We start from the raw sequence: 20,691 nt of genomic DNA, 5'->3' as shown, positions 1-20,691 counted from the left end.
CAAAGTTCAAGGGGGCCGAATACTTTCGCAAGGCACTGTAGGTGTCTGGTTAGACTGTAAACTCTCCTTGCAGACTCACATCAAACATCTCCAATCCAAAGTTACATCTAGAATTGGCTTCCTATTTCGCAACAAAGCATCCTTCACTCATGCTGCCAAACATACCCTTGTAAAACTGACCATCCTACCAATCCTCGACTTCGGCGATGTCATTTACAAAATAGCCTCCAATACCCTACTCAATAAATTGTATGCAGTCTATCACAATGCCATCCGTTTTGTCACCAAAGCCCCATATACTACCCACCACTGCGACCTTGGCTGGCCCTCGCTTTATACTTGTCGCCAAACCCACTGGCTCCAGGTCATCTACAAGACCCTGCTAGGTAAAGTCCCCCCTTATCTCAGCTTGCTGGTCACCATAGCAGCACCCACCTGTAGCACGCACTCCAGCAGGTATATCTCTCTGGTCACCCCCAAAACCAATTCTTCCTTTAGCCGCCTCTCCTTCCAGTTCTCTGCTGCCAATGACTGGAACAAACTACAAAAATCTCTGAAACTGGAAACACTTATCTCCCTCACTAGCTTTAAGCACCAGCTGCCAGAGCAGCTCACAGATTACTGCACCTGTACATAGCCCATTTATAATTTAGCCCAAACAACTACCTCTCCCCCTACTATATTTATTTATTTATTTTTCTCCTTTGCACCCCATTATTTCTATCTCTACCTTGCACATTCTTCCACTGCAAATCTACCATTCCAGTGTTTTACTTGCTATATTGTATTTACTTTGCCACCATGGCTTTTTTTGCCTTTACCTCCCTTATCTCACCTCATTTGCTCACATCGTATATAGACTTATTTTTCTACTGTATTATTGACTGTATGTTTGTTTTGCTCCATGTGTAACTCTGTGTTACAGAATATAATATATAATATAATATTACCATCAGGTAATCATTAACAAGCCTTCTTCCTATATGAGGTGTGATAAGTATTACTGTGTGTTTTGACATGTGGAGGCTGATTTCCCGTAGCTCGTCATTTACCTTGTCGACTGTAGTTTTCCCTATTCATTTGTTCACACATTTCCAATAAATCCTGACAGACAGACTGATAGACAGACTAGGTGAAGTGGGATTGGGATGGGGGTCGGGAGCGTGGGGATGCCTGTTCATTTAGTGATAGAGAAGATCAAAGGCATACCATCCAATATTAAAAGCATTAGGAGAGAGAGAGATCCCACCATCCCTGTCAATCTCCTCTGTCTGTCTTCAGTTCATGAGAGATACCGGACACACCCCAATGCTGGTCCATTGAACATGACATTACCTCAGGTAAGTACTGCGTCTTCCTCTCCTGCCTCTCTCTCTCTCTCACACCCACACACTCTCTGTCTTCTCTCTGTCTTTTCTCTCTCTCTCTCTCTCTCTCTCTCTCTCTCTCTCTCTCTCTCTCTCTCTCTCTCGCTCCTGCTTTTCTCTCTCTCTCTCTCTCTCTCTCACACCCACACTCTGTCTTTTCTCTCTCTCTCTCTCTCGCTCCTGCTTTTCTCTCTCTCTCTCTCTCTCTCTCTCTCTCTCTCTGTCTCTGTCTCTGTCTCTCTCTCTCTCTCTCTCTCTCTCTCTCTCTCTCTCTCTCTCTGCATGCTGGGAGTGATTGGTGCATGCTGGGAATTGTTTGAGTGAAGGAGTGCGTGTGTTGTGGAGAGTTAGATATTCACAACTTTCTTTCGGTTTGTTATTTCTTGGTGGCATTTATTTGTGTTTCTTCTGTGCATGATTAAGGTTATTATTATTTATTTTTTTTGTGGTAGAATTAAGTATTTTGTTTTTTCGTATCGAAATTACCCTGATTTTGGCGGGGATGGCAGCCCGATTGGGGATGCCGTCCCTGTCACTTCGGCACGGCTTTAGGTGTGTTACTGAAGCTGCTGTCACGGTAGAGGAATTTCTGGTCGCCGTAGGAGAGAAGGTAGGCTATGAGAATATTACTTATGCATCCCGGATGAATAAAGCTGTGGTGGTATTTCTTAAAGAAGAGTGTCTGGTTGATCGTATGGTTGAGCATGGCGTACTTCTTAAAGGAATGTTTATTCAAGTTACGCCGCTTTTTCTCCGTCAACAAGGGTAACGATTTCAAATGTACCACCGTTTATTCCAAATGAGCTATTGGAGCGCGAGTTATTGCGCTTTGGGAAGTTCGCCAGTTCAATTAAGGTTGTCCCGTTGGGTTGCAAACACCCGGCGTTGAAACAGGTAATGTCATTTCGGCGACAGGTGTTTATGTTTTTGGACTCACCGGAGCAGACTTTAGAGTTATCGTTTAAAATCAAGTATGACAATAGAATGTATATGGTTTATGCTAGTACGGGTAGTCAACGGTGTTTTGAGTGTGGGGATGTTGGTCATAAGCGATATGCTTGCCCGAAAAGGGAGAAGGCAGAGGGAGGGGCACAGGTGGTCATCGTAACGCCTGGGCCCACTGATGTAGGGAGAGGTGAGCTGACAGCGGTAGAGCAGCCACAAGCACCTGTTGCTGAGGAACAAGTTATCCGTGTTGAGGGCACGGGATTGCAACTTGTATTAGAAGGAAATGTTATGTTACAGAAAAGTATTGTTGTAGAAGGTAAGGATGTATCTGAAGAGCCAGTTCCTCAGACTGGTGAGCAGGTGCCCAGTATGAGTGCTGGGGTAAAGGAGGTGGTTCATGTGGAGCTAGGCTCCCAGGGAGTGGAGGAGATCCCTATTATGAGTGCTGGGGTTCATGTGGAGCTAGGCTCCCAGGTAGTGGAGGAGATGCCCACTACGAGTGCTGGGTTTCATGTGGAGCTAGGCTCCCAGTTAGTGGAGGAGATGCCCACTACGAGTGCTGGGTTTCATGTGGAGCTAGGCTCCCAGGTAGTGGAGGAGATGCCCACTACGAGTGCTGGGGTTCATGTGGAGCTAGGCTCCCAGTTAGTGGAGGAGATGCCCACTATGAGTGCTGGGGTTAATGTGGAGCTAGGCTCCCAGGTAGTGGAGGAGATGCCTATTACGAGTGCTGGGGTTAATGTGGAGCTAGGCTCCCAGTTAGTGGAGGAGATGCCCACTATGAGTAGTGATGTTCAGGTGGGGCTAGTCTCCCAGGTAGTGGAGGAGATGCCTGGTATGAGTGATGAGGTGCAAGTGGGGAGTGTTGACAGGGATGTGGTAGAGGGGAGTCAGTTGTCTGTGGTCTCAGCTGAGGATCAGGAGAATGATATGGAGATCTCTTCAGATATGACAGCTGCTGGTGATGACTCAGTTTATGATCTAGAGGAGGTAAATGAGTTTCTGGATCAGACTTTTGGGAAATCTGTCAAATTGGCAGATTATTTTGATGTTGATAAGTTTGTGAGGTCAGCTGTGATGTTACAGAAGACGGTGGGGTTAGACCAGCTGAGTGAGAAGAAGCGGTTTCGCTTGAGGAAATTTGTTACTGCTGTTGCTGCAGCAAAAGGTGGTGGGAAACGTAGTCAGGTTAAGAGAAGAAAAAATAATAATGATTATGATCATGCTTCATAGGGTGTCTTTTTTCTCATTGGTTTCTCTATGGTTTCTTCTGCTTTTCTTTTCTCTTTTCTATATGGAAGTACTAAGGGTAGGTTCTCTTAATATTAATGGGGAAGGGACAGGAATAAGAGGGCTTGGGTATTAGAAGTAATAAAACAGAAAAGACTTAATGTAGTTTTCCTACAGGAGACACATAGTGATGAGGAAAATGAGGTTGACTGGGGTATGTGGTGGGAGGGGCAACATGTACTCAGTCATGGTACTAATTTCAGTGCTGGGGTGGCAATTTTGTTTTCCTCAGGCTTAGGGGTGACTGTGGTATCTACAACAGAGATTGTCAAGGGTCGGGTTTTATTGGTCAAGGTGGATGTTATGGGATTTTCGTTTGTTTTTTTGAATGTTTATGCTCCTAATGAGGGTACAGAGCGTATTGCTGTTTTTGATCAAATAAAGGAAACCTTAAGACAGTGTGACCAAGAGGGGTGTATGGTTTTAGGGGGTGACTGGAATTGTACAGTGGATTTTACTGTTGATCGCACCGCTGAAGAACCTCACCTGCGGTCAGCCACTTGCCTGTCTGGCCTATGAACTGAGTTTGAGCTTTCTGATGTGTGGAGAGTTAGAAATGCAAAAGTTAGGCAGTACACATGGCTAAAAATTAATGAAGGTTGTGTCAGTGCAGCAAGGTTAGACAGGTTGTATGTATCTGATCACTACTGTAGTAGGGTTGGAAAGTGTGCCATTACTCCTGTGGGTTTCTCTGATCATCATATTGTTACTGTTGATATTCACTTGTCCTGTCCACGAAGGTCATCGCCTTACTGGTATTTTAATGTTAAATTGTTACATGATGTCATGTTTTGTGACAGGTTTTTGTTGTTTTGGGAAAAATGGAGGGTTATAAAGGGGAATTTTGAGTCCTTGAGACAATGGTGGGAGGTTGGGAAGGCCCAAATACGAGTATTTTGTCAACAGTATACTGCTCTGTCTCAAATTGAAGTTAAAAAGACTATCAAGGCCCTTGAACAGGACATCAAGTTTATTGAATTGAAGCTGCTCACTCAGAACGACCCTGGACTAGTCATGAATTTACAGGGCAAGAGACATGAACTGAGGTCGTTTCTGCATGAAAGAGTGAAGGGTGCCTTGATTAGGTCTCGTTTCGCTTCCCTTAAGGATATGGATGCTCCTAGTGCTTTTTTTTTTAACCTGGGACAGTCGACGTTTCAAAGAAAACAGATGGTCTGCCTTCGTCTCCCTGATGGGAAGGTGACCACCAATGATATTGAAATGCGTCAACATGCCGTGGATTTCTACTCGTCTCTTTATAAGGCGGAGGATTGTGACTCTCTGTGTACTGAACAGTTGTTACATGGTCTTCCTCAATTGGGACCTGAGCAGAGAGTCGCTTTGGACTCTGACATTACATTGCAGGAGCTGTCCACAGCAGTTATGCAGCTCTCAACAGGCCGAGCCCCTGGCATCGATGGTTTACCATCTGAGTTTTATAAGCACTTTTGGGGGTCTATTGGGGAGGATTTTTATGAAGTGCTGTGTGAATCTTTTCATGAGGGTTCTCTTCCTGTATCCTGTCAACGTGCGGTGCTTTCACTGTTGCCAAAAAAGGGGGATTTGGCTCTCATAAAAAATTGGAGACCTGTTGCTTTGCTGTGCGCAGAATACAAAATTGTTTCGAAATGTCTCTCAAATAGGTTGAAAGAGTATCTGGGAGTGTTGATCCACAAGGACCAGTCCTACTGTGTACCGGATCGCTCTATTGTTGACAATTTGTTTATGATAAGAGATGTTTTAGACATTTGTAAACTGCCTGATGTAAATGTGGGTTTACTTTCGTTGGATCAGGAGAAGGCTTTTGATCGTGTGGACCATCACTACTTGTTTAAAACGATGAAAGCCTTTGGGTTTGGGGATGTTTTTCTGTCTTGGGTGAATTTACTGTATGCTGGAGCCTCGTGTATGGTGAAGGTGGGTGGTGGTTTAAGTTGCCCCATCCCTGTCCAAAGGGGCATCAGGCAGGGATGTCCAATTTCAGGGCAGTTATATAGTCTGGCGATTGAACCAATGCTTTGTTTTTTAAGAGCGAAGCTTACTGGTTTCTCTGTGCCAGGTGTAATGAAGGGTCCCACGATAGCACTGTCTGCGTATGCAGATGATGTGATAGTTTTTATTACAGGGGGTGAGGATGTTAAGGTTCTTTTAAACACTTTAAAGGTGTATGAGGGGGCCTCCTCAGCTAGAGTCAATTGGGGAAAGAGTGAAGCTCTGTGGGCAGGTCAGCTTCAGATGGGGTCCACTCCACGGTTACCAGGGGGGCTTCAGTGGGGCAGAGAAGGGATGAAGACTTTGGGGGTTTTTCTAGGCTCCGATGTCTTTCAGAAAAAGAACTGGGATGGTGTAGTGGAGAAAGTGTGTGCTAGACTGTCAAGGTGGAAATGGGTGTTGCCCCAGCTGTCTTATAGGGACGGGTCCTGGTAGCTAATAATCTTGCTGCTTCTACCTTGTGGCACAGACTAATGATTTTACAGCCACCAAAGGGTCTGATACAAGAGCTTCAGAGGACCCTTGTCAATTTCTTCTGGTCTGGACAACACTGGATTAAAGCTGCAGCCCTGTACCTGCCACTGCACGAGGGTGGGCAAGGCCTGGTGGACATTTCCTCTAGGATCACGGCTTTCAGGCTCCAAGCTGCCCAGAGATTGTTGTACAGAGACTGTTCGAGCTGGGTTGAAACAGCCTACATATTGATGAGGAGAGCGGGTTGTTTGGGCTTAGACAGGCATCTTTTCCTCTTAAAACTGGAGGGGGGTGATTTGACTGGCCTGACTCCATTTTATGAGTCTGTTATGCAGGCTTGGAGAGTCTTTGTCAAGTCCCGTAAGGCCTGCACGCCACCAGGGATGTGGCTTTTTGAAGAGCCTCTTTTTCATAACACTGCCATCCAGTCCCGTGTTTTGGGTTCAGCTAGCCTACGTTCATGCCTGTTAGGCGTGGGGTGTACCAAGCTGGGCCATCTGATGCGGAGCAGGAGCAGATCGTTGGAGGAGCTGGGAGAAAGAGCAGGGATCCGATCATCTCGCCTACTGAGGAAGGTTGTCGCTGAGGTCTGTGAATCCTTGCCAGAACTTCATCTGCAGTATGTGACTGACACTTCCAATTCTGATAGGTGGAAGGAGGGTCTGGATTATGTGTTCCCTGCACTGATTGTTAGTGCTGCGATGGGGGCATTTGAAGAGGACGTGGGGATGCTGCTTTCCTTCGATACCCCGGAGCTGGGGGAGTTCAAGGAGGTGGGAAAGAAGGCCATATACAGAACATGTGTAAAGGTGTCCCATGCCTCTTCCCTGGAAGGGGTAAAATCGACGAGGTGGGCGGATGTGCTTGGTCCAAGTGCCTCTCCAAAAGGCTGTTGGCGATCATTATATAAACTGCCTATTGATAAGAGGACAGCTGACCTCCAATGGAGGATAATACATGGAGCTATAGCCACCAATATGCATCTGGTACACCTGGATCCTACTGTTGGAGAGGGGTGTCCATTCTGTGCTGAGTCTGAATCTCTGGCACATCTGTTTTTACTGTGTCCCAGGTTGGTTGGGATAATTGACCTGATCACTGATTGGTTCTCAACGTTGGGAGAGGTTTTTTCTTCCCAACTGTATATATTTGGGCCAAAGTACAGGTTCAGTCAAAAGGGTGTAGTTGTGTTGCTTAATTTTGTGTTAGGGGCAGCAAAATTAGCGATATGGAAGACCCGAAAGAATAGTATTCGGGGACAGGGGTCTGTGGATGTGGTGGGAATGCTGGAGGGAATGTTGGCAGCGAGACTAAGGGTTGAGTTTTCCTATTATAAACTTGTCAACAACATCGATCTGTTTTTGAGTATATGGGGCATTCAGAGGCTGTTGTGTGTAGTTACTGTGGAGGAGGAATTGGAGTTGTGTTTTTAATTGATGTATAACTGTGGTTTTGTATGAGTATTTATTGTGTGGTGGGCCCCCAGACCCAATAAAGAGTATTTAAAACTCAAACTCTCTCTCTCTCTCTCTCTCTCTCTCTCTCTCTCTCTCTCTCTCTCTGTCTCTGTCTCTGTCTCTGTCTCTGTCTCTGTCTCAGTCTCAATTCAGTTTTGATTTAAGTGCTTTATTGACATGGGAAACATATGTTTACATTGCCAAACAAGTGAAATATATAATAAACAAAGTTAAATTAACAATACAAAATTAACAGTAAACATTACAAGTTCCAAAATAATAATGACATTTCATATTATGTCTATATACAGTGTTGTTAAAGTACAACATTGTTAAAGTTCAAAATTGAAAATAAATAAACATAAAGGGCTCCCGAGTGGCGCAGCAGTCTGAGGCACTGTATCTCAGTGCAGAGGCTTCACTACAGACCATGGTTCGATTCCAGACGGTATCACAGCGGTCTGAGGCACTGCATCTCAGGGCAGAGGCTTTACTACATACCATGGTTCGATTCCAGACTGTACCACAGCGGTCTGAGGCACTGCATCTCAGTGCAGAGGCTTCACTACAGACCATGGTTCGATTCCAGACTGTATCACAGCGGTCTAAGGCACTGCATCTCAGTGCAGAGGCTTCACTACAGACCATGGGTCGATTCCAGACGGTATCACAGCGGTCTGAGGCACTGCATCTCAGTGCAAAGGCTTCACTACAGACCATGGTTCGATTCCAGACTGTATCACAGCGGTCTGAGGCACTGCATCTCAGTGCAGAGGCTTCACTACAGACCATGGTTCGATTCCGGACTGTATCACAGCGGTCTGCATCTCAGTGCAGAGGCTTCACTACAGACCATGGTTTGGGTAGGCTGTCATAAATATAGCTTGTAATTACAATGGTGTTTGTTCTTCACTGGTTGCCCTTTTCTTGTGGCAGCAGGTCACAGATCTTGCTGCTGTGATTGCATGCTGTTACTCTCCGTAGCGCAGCCATTAGTAAGTCTGATTCGGTGACAGTCAGTGGCAGTGGAAATGTGGAATTATGGCACACAGTATTATTAATGATTCACCCCCAATGTGCTACCAAAGATAATTGAATACATTTGGTCTGTGGATCAGGATCTGTCACAGTCCAGAAGCAACGCCTAGCCAACCATTTACACAGACCAGAAGCAACGCCTAGCCAGCCATTTACACAGACCAGAAGCAACGCCTAGCCAACCATTTACACAGACCAGAAGCAACGCCTAGCCAACCATTTACACAGACCAGAAGCAACGCCGAGCCAACCATTTACACAGACCAGAAGCAACGCCGAGCCAACCATTTACACAGACCAGAAGCAACGCCTAGCCAACCATTTACACAGACCAGAAGCAACGCCTAGCCAACCATTTACACAGTCTAGAAGCAACGCCTTGCCAACCATTTACACAGACCAGAAGCAACGCCTAGCCAACCATTTACACAGACCAGAAGCAACGCCTAGCCAACCATTTACACAGACCAGAAGCAACGCCTAGCCAACCATTTACACAGTCCAGAAGCAACGCCTAGCCAACCATTTACACAGACCAGAAGCAACGCCTAGCCAACCATTTACACAGACCAGAAGCAACGCCTAGCCAACCATTTACACATTCCAGAAGCATGCCTAGCCAACCATTTACACAGTCCAGAAACAACGCCTAGCCAACCATTTACACAGTCCAGAAGCAACGTCTAGCCAACCATTTGCACAGACCAGAAGCAACACCTAGCCAACCATTTACACAGACCAGAAGCAACGCCTAGCCAACCATTTACACAGACCAGAAGCAACGCCTAGCCAACCATTTACACAGACCAGAAGCAACGCCTAGCCAACCATTTACACAGACCAGAAGCAACGCCTAGCCAACCATTTGCACACACCAGAAGCAACACCTAGCCAACCATTTACACAGACCAGAAGCAACGCCTAGCCAACCATTTACACAGACCAGAAGCAACGCCTAGCCAACCATTTACACAGACCAGAAGCAACGCCTAGCCAACCATTTACACAGACCAGAAGCAACGCCTAGCCAACCATTTACACAGACTAGTAATATGACTGCTTCATTCAAATCCTTCTGCTGTCAGTAGATAGGGCCAAATGAATCAGGTGGAGAATTTCCAAATCCAATCTCCTTCAAATCTAAATTTGCAATTGAGAAATATATGAAATAAATACAAATTCATCCAAAAGCAACAACAACAACAAAAACATTAAGCGCTTAATCTGAGAACAAGAGGTTGAGAGCGTTGGGCTCAGTCGTTCTTTCTCCCAATTCTCAACCTCTCATAGAAAGACAGTTTCTATCTAATCTAACCAACATCCACTCCAAGGTGACTGACGGAATGACTCCTCTGTTGCTGACGTTCTCCCCTTCTGGCTCCAACATCTCTGTCAGAATCAGCTGAAGGATGCTGTGACCTGTGGAATCTCTTTAAAGGAGACCAACCACATCAGAAAAGCAATGACCTGGTGTTGGACAGCCTGTGTACCCACAGTACGATGCGTCACAAGACAGAGTTCAGACTCTGAGCACTGACGTGAATAAGCATGCCGTTCAGAGCTGGGCGGCGAGTGGCTGTAGCACTACAGAGAAAGAGCGTTGCTCTATTTCAACCGTCAGTGTTCTGTCAACAGAGGATTCAAGGAATCTCTTTGAAGCCTTTCACTTGATGCTCTTTCTGTCACGAATTGACTGTGACTTCCGAGTTGTCATTCATCTATAATTCTGTAGATTGTGCCAGAAAGTCTTGGTGTTTACTCTCTAAATGTGTATTTATATCCATGTGCAGTATGTATCATATACAGAATAACTCACTTCTATCAAATAATTGACTTGAATCTATGTGAATACAAGAAGCATACACAATGAGGTTACTTCCTGGCCTCCTGATCACGAAAGCCATAATATTTTCCTCATGTGTTACTGAAAACCAAACACACACCACCAGAACTGATTCTGAATGCCTTCTATTCTCCCACATGATGTAGGTGTGTTTATCCTCCAGGTGATGTGAGACGCAGCTGCTGCGTTTCAACTGCATAATGAGACAGCTTCCTGGTGCAACGGGGACACTGAGCAGAGATGATAGGGTCATGATATTACTCTGACACGCATGTCAACCTCCATGTTTCAAACGTGACGAGAACGGGATACATGCCAGTGCTTTTGATAGCCAGAGGCGTTTGCAGCTGGTGTGGTCTGAGCATCAGGGCTTGATAACTAGAGCTGGTGGAGTTTGCCCCAAAATGGCTGACTGACCTCTCATAGCAACATTATGGATGAAGTAGATGCTGAATGACCTCTCATAGCAACATTATGGATGAAGTAGATGCTGAATGACCTCTCATAGCAACATTATGGATGAAGTAGATGCTGAATGACCTCTCATAGCAACGTTATGGATGAAGTCGATGCTGAATGAGATGTGGGACGATGCTGATTGACCTCTCATAGCAACGTTATGGATGAAGTAGATGCTGAATGAGATATGGGACGATGCTGATTGACCTCTCATAGCAACGTTATGGATGAAGTAGATGCTGAATGAGATATGGGACGATGCTGATAGACCTTTCATAGCAACGTTATGGATGAAGTAGATGCTGAATGAGATGTGGGACGATGCTGATAGACCTCTCATAGCAACGTTATGGATGAAGTAGGTGCCTAATGAGATATGGGACGATGCTGATTGACCTCTCATAGCAACATTATGGATGAAGTAGGTGCCTAATGAGATATGGGACGATGCTGATAGACCTCTCATAGCAACGTTATGGATGAAGTAGATGCTGAATGAGATGTGGGACGATGCTGATTGACCTCTCATAGCAACGTTATGGATGAAGTAGATGCTGAATGAGATGTGGGACGATGCTGATAGACCTCTCATAGCAACGTAATGGATGAAGTAGATGCTGAATGAGATGTGGGACGATGCTGATTGACCTCTCATAGCAACGTTATGGATGAAGTAGATGCTGAATGAGATGTGGGACGATGCTGATTGACCTCTCATAGCAACGTTATGGATGAAGTAGATGCTGAATGACCTCTCATAGCAACGTTATGGATGAAGTAGATGCTGAATGAGATGTGGGACGATGCTGATAGACCTCTCATAGCAACGTTATGGATGAAGTAGATGTTGAATGAGATATGGGACGATGCTGATAGACCTCTCATAGCAACGTTATGGATGAAGTAGATGCTGAATGAGATATGGGACGATGCTGATTGGAATATTATGACGTGTAACCAGGAAATACAACCAACCAACCACAATACAATCATTTGTTTCATAAAGATAAACAATAATTTATTCACATTTCCTTTGCAAATATCACAATTAGCACACATTGACCTGCCTATGAAGTTACCAACTACCGATTACTTGAAAGAAGACAACAAACACTGAGCAAAGATAGAAGAGCAGTGGACAATGAAAAGCACCCGTTTGAAGCCCCACCAATTGCCAGAGCGGACTGTTAGGTGGAATATAATACGAGACAATAACTTGTGTTAGTTTTGACAATACAAAGAGATCTTCAGACAGGTCCGAAAATATGCAGAATAGACTAATAAATGTACAATAATTTTAAAAAAGCAATACAAAATAATAAATATGTTTTGTATTTATAAATGACATTTAATGTATTCATGGAACAATCAAATCACTTGATTGAATTATTTAATCCTTAAACAATTCACTTTTTTCATTAGTGATACTGATTTACCATTGATGAGAAACATTGAGATCACTTTTGCAATGAGATGTTGGGAGAAAACTGTTGACGAGTGAAACCTCCCTTCAAGACTGTTTTAAACTGAGAAACTGTTGACTAGTGAAACTTCCCTTCAAGACTGTTTTAAACTGAGAAACTGTTGACTAGTGAAACTTCCCTTCAAGACTGTTTTAAACTGAGAAACTGTTGACTAGTGAACCCTTCCTTCAAGACTGTTTTGAACTGAGAAACTGTTGACTAGTGAAACTTCTCTTCAAGACTGTTTTAAACTGAGAAACTGTTGACTAGTGAAACTTCCCTTCAAGACTGTTTTAAACTGAGAAACTGTTGACTAGTGAAACTTCCCTTCAATACTGTTTTAAACTGAGAAACTGTTGACTAGTGAAACTTCTCTTCAAGACTGTTTTGAACTGAGAAACTGTTGACTAGTGAACCCTTCCTTCAAGACTGTTTTAAACTGAGAAACTGTTGACTAGTGAAAATTCCCTTCAAGACTGTTTTAAACTGAGAAACTGTTGACTAGTGAAACTTCCCTTCAATACTGTTTTAAACTGAGAAACTGTTGACTAGTGAAACTTCCCTTCAAGACTGTTTTGAACTGAGAAACTGTTGACTAGTGAACCCTTCCTTCAAGACTGTTTTAAACTGAGAAACTGTTGACTAGTGAACCCTTCCTTCAAGACTGTTTTAAACTGAGAAACTGTTGACTAGTGAACCTTCCCTTCAAGACTGTTTTGAACTGAGAAACTGTTGACTAGTGAAACTTCCCTTCAAGACTGTTTTGAACTGAGAAACTGTTGACTAGTGAAACTTCCCTTCAAGACTGTTTTAAACTGAGAAACTGTTGACTAGTGAAACTTCCCTTCAAGACTGTTTTGAACTGAGAAACTGTTGACTAGTGAACCCTTCCTTCAAGACTGTTTTGAACTGAGAAACTGTTGACTAGTGAACCCTTCCTTCAAGACTGTTTTAAACTGAGAAACTGTTGACTAGTGAAACCTCCCTTCAAGACTGTTTTAAACTGATAAACTGTTGACTAGTGAACCCTTCCTTCAAGACTGTTTTAAACTGAGAAACTGTTGACTAGTGAAACTTCTCTTCAAGACTGTTTTAAACTGAGAAACTGTTGACTAGTGAACCCTTCCTTCAAGACTGTTTTAAACTGAGAAACTGTTGACTAGTGAACCCTTCCTTCAAGACTGTTTTAAACTGAGAAACTGTTGACTAGTGAACCCTTCCTTCAAGACTGTTTTAAACTGAGAAACTGTTGACTAGTGAACCCTTCCTTCAAGACTGTTTTAAACTAAGAAACTGTTGACTAGTGAAACTTCCCTTCAAGACTGTTTTAAACTGGGAAACTGAAAGCCTCTGAGACACCACTGAATTATTGACATTCTCAGGAATTTTCCAAGAGAACTCTGATTTGACATTTTCAGAAATGATGAAAGCTCCTTCAGAGATTTAGTGGTGTCTTGACTCGCAAGGCCAGCTTGGCATATTGAATTGGTCTTAGAGGGTTGTGCAGTTATATGGTCGATCCTCAGTAAAAGACAAGGAGGATTCTGCACAAGAGTCAAGTGTCTGTTCTCAGGTGTATGGTACATTTCTGACCACTACAGTTAATCACTGCCATGCTGGATAAACAATGCAAACATGATAACGTACAACGTTGTCTTTGACTTTGATTATGATGTGGTTTACAGAGAATTCTGATTATGATAGAAACATGTTTTATGACATCATAAATGAGCAACTGCAGAAAACATTTCACAGTACATCGACAACCAGTGTAAAAAAAATCATTTTACAAAATGTTATTGAGTTTACAAAGTGTGAAAAATATAGGATTTTCCCCATTATAAAAATGCCACATTGAACGAGGCAAGTAAGGTCATACCGCATGGACGCGATGAGAGAGAGAGAGAGATGGGACAAGGTTGTCCCTAGACACTGCTCTGAAGTCAGTTTTTCATTATCGTCCAAATGGTTAATGCCCGACCCGGGTAGTTTTAAATTATCCTAGATCTGTGTGTACAGGGTAGCTTCTACCCGGAGCTGTGGTCCTATACTGTAGTAACAGACAGGAAGGCATTGTGTACTTGTTTAGTCCCCTGGTCCTCAGGTGCTCTGGCCCCGTGACTCATTAGTTCCTGGATGGTCATCCAGTTATCCAGGATCTTCTTGTTGCGTTTCTTCATCATCTTCTTGTGGCTGAGTTCCAGGATGTTGACCTCTTTACGGCCCTCGGCCCCGCTCCCAGGGCCCTCTCTGAGACACTCCAGACGGCTCCTCTGCATGTACTCCCTCCTCCTCCTCTGCTCCCTGGCCCTGGCCAGCTGCTGCTTTCTCTCCTCTTTACTCCAGTACCGCCCCATCTTCATCTCGGACATAGTGTCGTCGTCCGTGGTCATCCCTCCACTACGCTCCTCCCTGATCCTCAGCGCCCGTTCTCGTAGAATCCGGTCCCTCGCCGGTCGCCGAGCTACATACTTCGTCCCGTCGGCTCGAACTTTGACCTTCCATTCAAGGCGTGGTTCCCCCGGGCGGGTGGAGCGGTCCCGGCAGACGCTGAGGAGACTGAGCTGGGACTGGGAGTAGGTCTCCAGACTGGAGGTCTGCTGGAGGAGCTGCTGCATGTAGCTCTGAAGGTGTCTGGCGTGGGCTGGAGAGGCGCCCTGCTGGGGGGCTGTGTGGTAAGGGGACGGGTAGGGAGGGACCCTGTGTGGCCCCCGGTGGCTCCTGGTGCGGTCGCAGCGCTCGTCGTCTGCAGGCAGGGCCGGGTCTGACTCGGAGGGGGAAGGGTTGGACTGGTCGGGGCTGCTGGAGATGACCGTGGTTCCAGGGCTGGGGTTGGGATCCTGTCGGCTGTGTGTGGTGGTCCTGGTCGAGGTCTCACTCAGGAGCTCTCTGAAAAGAAGATTAGAATAATACATTATTATCCATTTTCTAAAATAGAATCGTCAGACCCAGGATTGGAACCGACAACCCTCGGGCTGCTGGCCCACCTTTCTAAACTCAAGGCTAAAAAGGGCTTAATAAAACACATTTGATTGATTGTCTACATACCTGTCTGGGATGGGGATGGAGATGGACTGGCCGGAGGCTGCCATGGTGCTCCGGAGGTTCTTCTGGTTGGTGAGGCTGATGCGTCTCTGTAGAGAGTGGTCCGGGGATCTCTCCATGCCTAGAGGAGTGGACCTGGCGCTCTCAGCCGTGTTATAGGCACTGGAGCTGTCCTTGTCCCCCCTTAGCTTGTCGCTGTCCCACTGCCTCTCCCCTGGATGCTCGTTGATATCGGCCAGCTTGGCATGCTGCTCACGCCCATGTTTGGGACTTCGTCCTGGGGAGCACATAGGGGTGCAGGGGGGATCCCTTTGGTTCTTGCGGAGCTGGTGGGCCTGCATGATGCTCTGACACTCCAGCTCGATACTCCTCAGCTCATCGTTCAACATCCTCAGCTCGTGTTCCATCCCTCCACCACCACTGACCCCCACCCTGCTCTGCTCCGTCAGGCTACACTCGATGGTGCTTCTCCTGCTATAGTACACACCACACTCCCCGCTGTTACGGATCTGGCACTTGAGCTCCAGGAGCTGCTTGAAGCGGCTGTCACACTCCAGTCCTAACCCCACTCCACCCTCACCCTCCTGGGCTTGGATCAGACCCCTGGGTCCCTGGGTGTCCGAGGGTACCACCACCCTCCTGCACAGCCCCTGGCCATGCTTGGCCCTCCATCGGTCTCTCAGGCCCTGGGCAGGCCTCCGGTGGACACGGGCCAGGAGGACTTCCTGTTCGGAGCTCTCCTCGTTGCGCCCCGTCCCCAAGCCGCTGTCTTTGTCCTGAGTATTGGAGGAACACGTGGCCGTGTCTGTCATGACGTCATCCTCCTCCAGCTGCTTGGCCTGGAAAAGGAACAAAGAGTTGTGGTAGAGAAGATGGAAGATGTTCTATAACACTAGCGCCTATCAACATGCATCAGCCCACATCATAGTACCAGCTCTTAAGCATTTAGAATAGCAATACCTGGACATGTGTACTGTCTAGAATTGCAATATCTGGACATCTGTACTGTTAGAATATCAATATCTGGACATGTGTATTATCTAGAATAGCAATATCTGGACATCTGTACTGTTTGAATATCAATATCTGGACATCTATACTCTCAACATTGAAATATGATCTATTTGGGAGGGGTGCAACGCAATATTAGGAAAGTGTTCCTAATGTTTTAAACTCTTAAGTGTATAATGGACAACTATGTCCATCTCATATTATATTCCCCAGGCTGTTCTCACCTGCTCCTCTCCTCCTCCTGTCTTCTGCACCTCCTCGTTCCTCCTCTCCTCAAGGATCTCCATCTTCAGCTCCTCTAGGAGTTCATTGTGCTCCTCATCCAGCCACGCCTCCTCTGGTCTGGTCACCAGGAGAACAATACTCCTGGACTCCTCATTGGACAGGAGAGTGAAGGCTTCCTGCCTGTCCTGTACGTCACAGCCATTGATCTGGTAACACGCACGTAAAGAGATGAGAAAATATATAGTCCACACATACTGATTAAGAAAGAGATCCTGTTACTGTCTGTTACACTCACTGACAACTAAACTCCATCACGGAAGAAGGATTCATGAAGAGATATGTAAAACACATACATAAAGAGATTAGAAAGTACTGTATCTAGTACACAAAGAGATTAGACATTACTGTATCTAGTACATAAAGAGATCAGAAATTACTGTATCTAGTACACAGAGAGATAAGAAAGTACTGCATCTAGTACACAAAGAGATTAGAAAGTACTCTATCTAGTACACAAAGATATTAGAAATGACTGTATCTAATACACAGAGATAAGAAAGTACTGTATCTAGTACACAAAGAGATGAGAAAGTACTGTATCTAGTACACAAAGAGATTAGACATTACTGTATCTAGTACATAAAGAGATCAGAAATTACTGTATCTAGTACACAGAGAGATAAGAAAGTACTGCATCTAGTACACAAAGAGATTAGAAAGTACTCTATCTAGTACACAAAGATATTAGAAATTACTGTATCTAATACACAGAGATAAGAAAGTACTGTATCTAGTACACAAAGAGATGAGAAAGTACTGTATCTAGTACACAAAGAGATTAGACATTACTGTATCTAGTACATAAAGAGATCAGAAATTACTGTATCTAGTACACAAAGAGATGAGAAAGTACTGTATCTAGTACACAAAGAGATTAGAAAGTACTGTATCTAGTACACAAAGAGATTAGAAAGTACTGTATCTAGTACACAAAGATATTAGAAAGTACTGTATCTAGTACACAAAGAGATTAGAAAGTACTGTATCTAGTACACACTCACTCACATATTGTACCAACAGCGATTAAACTCCTGACTGACTGACGAAACCATCCCCCTTTAAATGACTCCCTTCCGCCTCTATACAGTGCACATCACAGTCATTCACTTAACTTCTCCATCACAGAAGATGGAGTGTTTGAGGAAACCATCCCCCTTTTAATCTCTCCCTCCACCTCTCCGACTCTCTGAGAAAAGCACCTCCAGTCAATTATGAATTCACACTTTCACAGGCAGGCAGAGGATGTCTGGTCTGCTCTGTGTCCTGTCTCTTCTCTGCATTGATTAAAGATGGAGGGCAGTGGGGGCCAGCCACGGCCATGGGAGAGAGAGAGAGAGAGAGAGAGAGAGAGAGAGAGCTGCATGGTGTTCATGAAAGGCTGGTCTCAGCGGAGCAGTGCACCATCCAGACATACAATTAACTGTACTGTGACAGGTGGCGTTCATCTTTCCCCTGCAGAGTAATGGGCTTGTCACAGAGAGATAATGGGACCCAGAGAACACCAGGGCTCAGCCCTCCAATCAGAATACAACCGGGGCTTAGCCCTCCAATCAAAAGAGACTGTGCAGTGTTTGGGTCCACCAGTCACCTAACATCATTACTGCTACTACTGGGGAGTGTAGAAATCACTGACTACTACTTCTAATCTCTGTTCACACCTAACACAGCTAACACACACCGCACACACACACACACGTTTAATTTACTATCCAAGTGGGGACCAAACAATTGATTCCTATTCAAAATTCTATTTTCCCTAAACCCTTAACCTTACCCTAAACGTAACCCTAACACTGACTCAAAGTCTAACCCGAATCTTAATTGTAACCCTAAACCTAACTCCTAAAACCTAAAATAGACGGTTTCCTTGTGGGGTTCAACGAAATGTCCCTACTTGTCCACATGTTCTTTGATTTACTATCTTTGTGAGGACTTCTGGTCCCCACAAGGATAGTAAAACTAGAAACACAGACACACACACTCACACTCACATTCAAACCCACTTCCACACTCCTTTCTCTCCCTCTGATGTGGGAGACTAGCTACAGGTATCACTGTGTCTTACCCGCCAGGTGGCTCTACAGATCTCAGAGAGAGAGACCCACCAGGTAGCTCTACAGTTCTCAGAGAGAGAGAGACCCACCAGTTAGCTCTACAGTTCTCAGAGAGAGAGAGAGAGAGAGAGACCCACCAGGTGGCTCTACAGTTCTCAGAGAGAGAGAGAGACCCACCAGTTAGCTCTACAGTTCTCAGAGAGAGAGAGAGAGACCCACCAGGTGGCTCTACAGTTCTCAGAGAGAGAGAGAGAGAGACCCACCAGGTGGCTCTACAGTTCTCAGAGAGAGAGAGAGACCCACCAGGTGGCTCTACAGTTCTCAGAGAGAGAGAGAGACCCACCAGGTGGCTCTACAGTTCTCAGAGAGAGAGAGAGACCCACCAGGTGGCTCTACAGTTCTCAGAGAGAGAGAGACCCACCAGGTAGCTCTACAGTTCTCAGAGAGAGAGAGAGACCCACCAGGTGGCTCTACAGTTCTCAGAGAGAGAGAGAGACCCACCAGGTAGCTCTACAGTTCTCAGAGAGAGAGAGAGAGACCCACCAGGTGGCTCTACAGTTCTCAGAGAGAGAGAGAGAGAGAGAGAGAGACCCACCAGGTGGCTCTACAGTTCTCAGAGAGAGAGAGAGAGACCCACCAGGTAGCTCTACAGTTCTCAGAGAGAGAGAGAGAGAGACCCACCAGGTGGCTCTACAGTTCTCAGAGAGAGAGAGAGACCCACCAGGTAGCTCTACAGTTCTCAGAGAGAGAGAGAGACCCACCAGGTGGCTCTACAGTTCTCAGAGAGAGAGAGAGAGACCCACCAGGTGGCTCTACAGTTCTCAGAGAGAGAGAGAGACCCACCAGGTGGCTCTACAGTTCTCAGAGAGAGAGAGAGACCCACCAGGTGGCTCTACAGTTCTCAGAGAGAGAGAGACCCGCCAGGTGGCTCTACAGTTCTCAGAGAGAGAGAGAGACCCGCCAGGGAGGATGTGGTGCTGCTGTGTGAAAACAACACTAAGGACTTTCATTTTCCAGCTTAAGTGTAGCCATTAAATATGCATATGATCTGTAGCCCGAAGACAACAACAGCTCTGCTCCTAGAAGAGAGCTTACAGGGAGGGTCCCTTTGAGTGTGTGTGCTTGCGTGTGTGTATGTGTGTGTGAGTGTGTTGTCTTGCGTGTGTGTGAGGGTGTGTGTGCTTGCGTGTGTCTGTGTGTGGTTGCGCTCATGTAATTGTTCTTGAGATGAAAATACGTACCTGTAATATTCGATCTCCTTCCCTAATGCGCCCGTCCCTGGCAGCGATGCTGTTGGGTCCAACCTGAACAAACAAAACAACAAATCAATCCAGACGCCATACACACACACGTTACTACTGTTGCCATGTCACTGTCTGTTAGAACAGGCAGCTGGATACCCAAGTCACTACTGTTGCCATGTCACTGTCTGCTAGAACAGGCAGCTGGATACCCAAGTCACTACTGTTGCCATGTCACTGTCTGCTAGAACAGGCAGCTGGATACCCAAGTCACTACTGTTGCCATGTCACTGTCTGCTAGAACAGGCAGCTGGATACCCAAGTCACTACTGTTGTCATGTCACTGTCTGCTAGAACAGGCAGCTGGATACCCAGGTCACTACTGTTGCCATGTCACTGTCTGCTAGAACAGGCAGCTGGATACCCAAGTCACTACTGTTGCCATGTCACTATCTGCTAGAACAGGCAGCTGGATACCCAAGTCACTACTGTTGCCATGTCACTGTCTGCTAGAACAGGCAGCTGGATACCCAAGTCACTACTGTTGCCATGTCACTATCTGCTAGAACAGGCAGCTGGATACCCAAGTCACTACTGTTGTCATGTCACTGTCTGCTAGAACAGGCAGCTGGATACCCAAGTCACTACTGTTGCCATGTCACTGTCTGCTAGAACAGGCAGCTGGATACCCAAGTCACTACTGTTGCCATGTCACTGTCTGCTA

The 20,691-nt window shown here is 45.6% G+C and overlaps 1 protein-coding gene across 1 annotated transcript in view; it reads right to left on the bottom strand.

The window, feature by feature from the left end:
* Positions 1-11,866: 11,866 nt before the first annotated feature.
* LOC135528999 (PDZ domain-containing RING finger protein 4-like) overlaps positions 11,867-20,691 on the bottom strand; it is a 99,913-nt gene continuing 91,088 nt past the window's right edge. Inside the window, exons 5-8 of the mRNA XM_064957960.1 lie at positions 19,968-20,030; positions 16,612-16,818; positions 15,380-16,215; positions 11,867-15,220 (exon numbers count right to left, since the gene is read on the bottom strand). Of these exons, the coding sequence (XP_064814032.1) occupies positions 14,377-15,220; positions 15,380-16,215; positions 16,612-16,818; positions 19,968-20,030 (1,950 nt within the window). The 3' untranslated portion in view covers positions 11,867-14,376. The remainder of the gene's footprint in view (positions 15,221-15,379; positions 16,216-16,611; positions 16,819-19,967; positions 20,031-20,691) is intronic.

Source organism: Oncorhynchus masou, unplaced genomic scaffold (assembly GCF_036934945.1).
Source record: "Oncorhynchus masou masou isolate Uvic2021 unplaced genomic scaffold, UVic_Omas_1.1 unplaced_scaffold_1071, whole genome shotgun sequence".
NCBI classification, from domain to species: domain Eukaryota; kingdom Metazoa; phylum Chordata; class Actinopteri; order Salmoniformes; family Salmonidae; genus Oncorhynchus; species Oncorhynchus masou.
The sequence above is the reverse complement of the archived record's forward strand: the minus strand, read 5'-3'. Positions and strand labels throughout refer to the sequence as shown.